Raw genomic sequence first — 1,521 nt, 5'->3', positions numbered from 1 at the left:
TAAATTGTAATAATAAAAGTATCTAATAGTAATTGATTTATGAAAATATTTAAAGTTAAATATAATCGAACTCTCATGAATCATAATTTATTTATTGATCAATTACAGATTAATAAGTTTCTCACAAAGATATTTCAAGATAAAAAACTGTGAAAGTGTTGAATCTGTAATTTCCACTTATTATATAGAGTTCTTTGGATCTCTATAAAACTAGATGCACTAAATTAATTATTAAATAGAGTTCCAATCCAATATTGACTTAATAGAATGACGACTGAGAACCTAAAAAGGAATTTTTTCATGAATCCAGTAATAAAAGGCACATCAAAAGTTAATTTGGTCAATAAACAACTCATAAATAGAGAAAAAGTAGATAATAAAATTATTAAAAGTTTCTCAAAGATTATTTGGATTCCAAAGGTTGATTAGTCTTGAAATGAAAATCTGCATATCTTTAAATGTATTGCTTAAGTTTATAGCAAAAAAAAACTTTAGCTCATTTAACAAGTCTAAATATTAAATCTTTAATAGAGCTTGTCATTCAAAAAAAAAAATAGTTAATTTTGTAATATGTATTTTGTGTAATTTTTGTATTTGAACGAGATTTGACCTCAAATTATAGCAACATTCGTCCTTTATTGCAAAAAAAAAACAACTCATATTTCACATATTTTCACTAAATACTGTCAATAATTGATACGAGCGCTAAGCTTCCACTAAATTCTGAAATGCAAAAAGATTAAAAGTCAACAATGCGCATGCCCGCCAAATCATTCTGATCAAAAATTTTTAGATTAAAAAAAATTTTTTTTTAATGGTAAATACAATGAACCAGATTTTGCTTAAGCATATATCAGTATTTCTTTTATTGATTGCTTTTTTTGATCAATTAGTTGAATTCAATGATTTAACAGCTACTTTCAAAGATATTAGCTTTGTAAGGCTTAGTGCAGTATATAATGGTAATTTTCATGAACAAATAGAAGTTCTGGAGATTGGTATAGAAAATCCTCCACAATTAGATTTATCAGAAATGGTATATACTGAAGAAGTCGATATTATCTCACATAGTATGGCTGAATCACTTATAGATCGATTTAAAATACCAGACTGTAAGCTTAATATCTTATATAAAGCTGTAAATACTCTTTTACATAGCATGTTTTTATTTGAAAGACAAAAGTGTATACTTCAATTGCTTAAAACAAAATATGAAAAAAGAAAATGTGATTTATTGCCTAGAATAATTTCTATTTCGTTAAGTTGTCGTAGAATTAAGAAACAAATTAAAAAGTTGGAAAGATCATTGGAAAAATTAACTGAACAAATTGAACAACTTGAAAGATATATTTTGAATTGTTTCTTATCTGCTATAAAAATGTTATGGAAGGAAGGGCGAGAACAATCCTTCGAAATAGATGAAGAAGCTGCAAAAGAATGTGATTATAAAGAGCTGTACTCAATTTGGCAGGAAAACCAACTTTTAAAGAAATCTAAAACATTATTAAAGTCATTTACTAC

General features: G+C 25.7%; 1 protein-coding gene across 1 annotated transcript; it reads left to right on the top strand.

The window, feature by feature from the left end:
- Positions 1 to 814: 814 nt before the first annotated feature.
- Chro.30202 (hypothetical protein) lies at positions 815 to 1,521 on the top strand (the record flags this gene model as incomplete). The annotated part of the gene is made up of 1 exon (XM_660227.1): positions 815 to 1,521. A coding segment is annotated over one exon (707 nt), but the record flags the coding sequence as incomplete, so codon positions are not given.

Source organism: Cryptosporidium hominis, assembly GCF_000006425.1.
Source record: "Cryptosporidium hominis TU502 chromosome 3 CHRO013091, whole genome shotgun sequence".
NCBI classification, from domain to species: domain Eukaryota; phylum Apicomplexa; class Conoidasida; order Eucoccidiorida; family Cryptosporidiidae; genus Cryptosporidium; species Cryptosporidium hominis.
The sequence above is the reverse complement of the archived record's forward strand: the minus strand, read 5'-3'. Positions and strand labels throughout refer to the sequence as shown.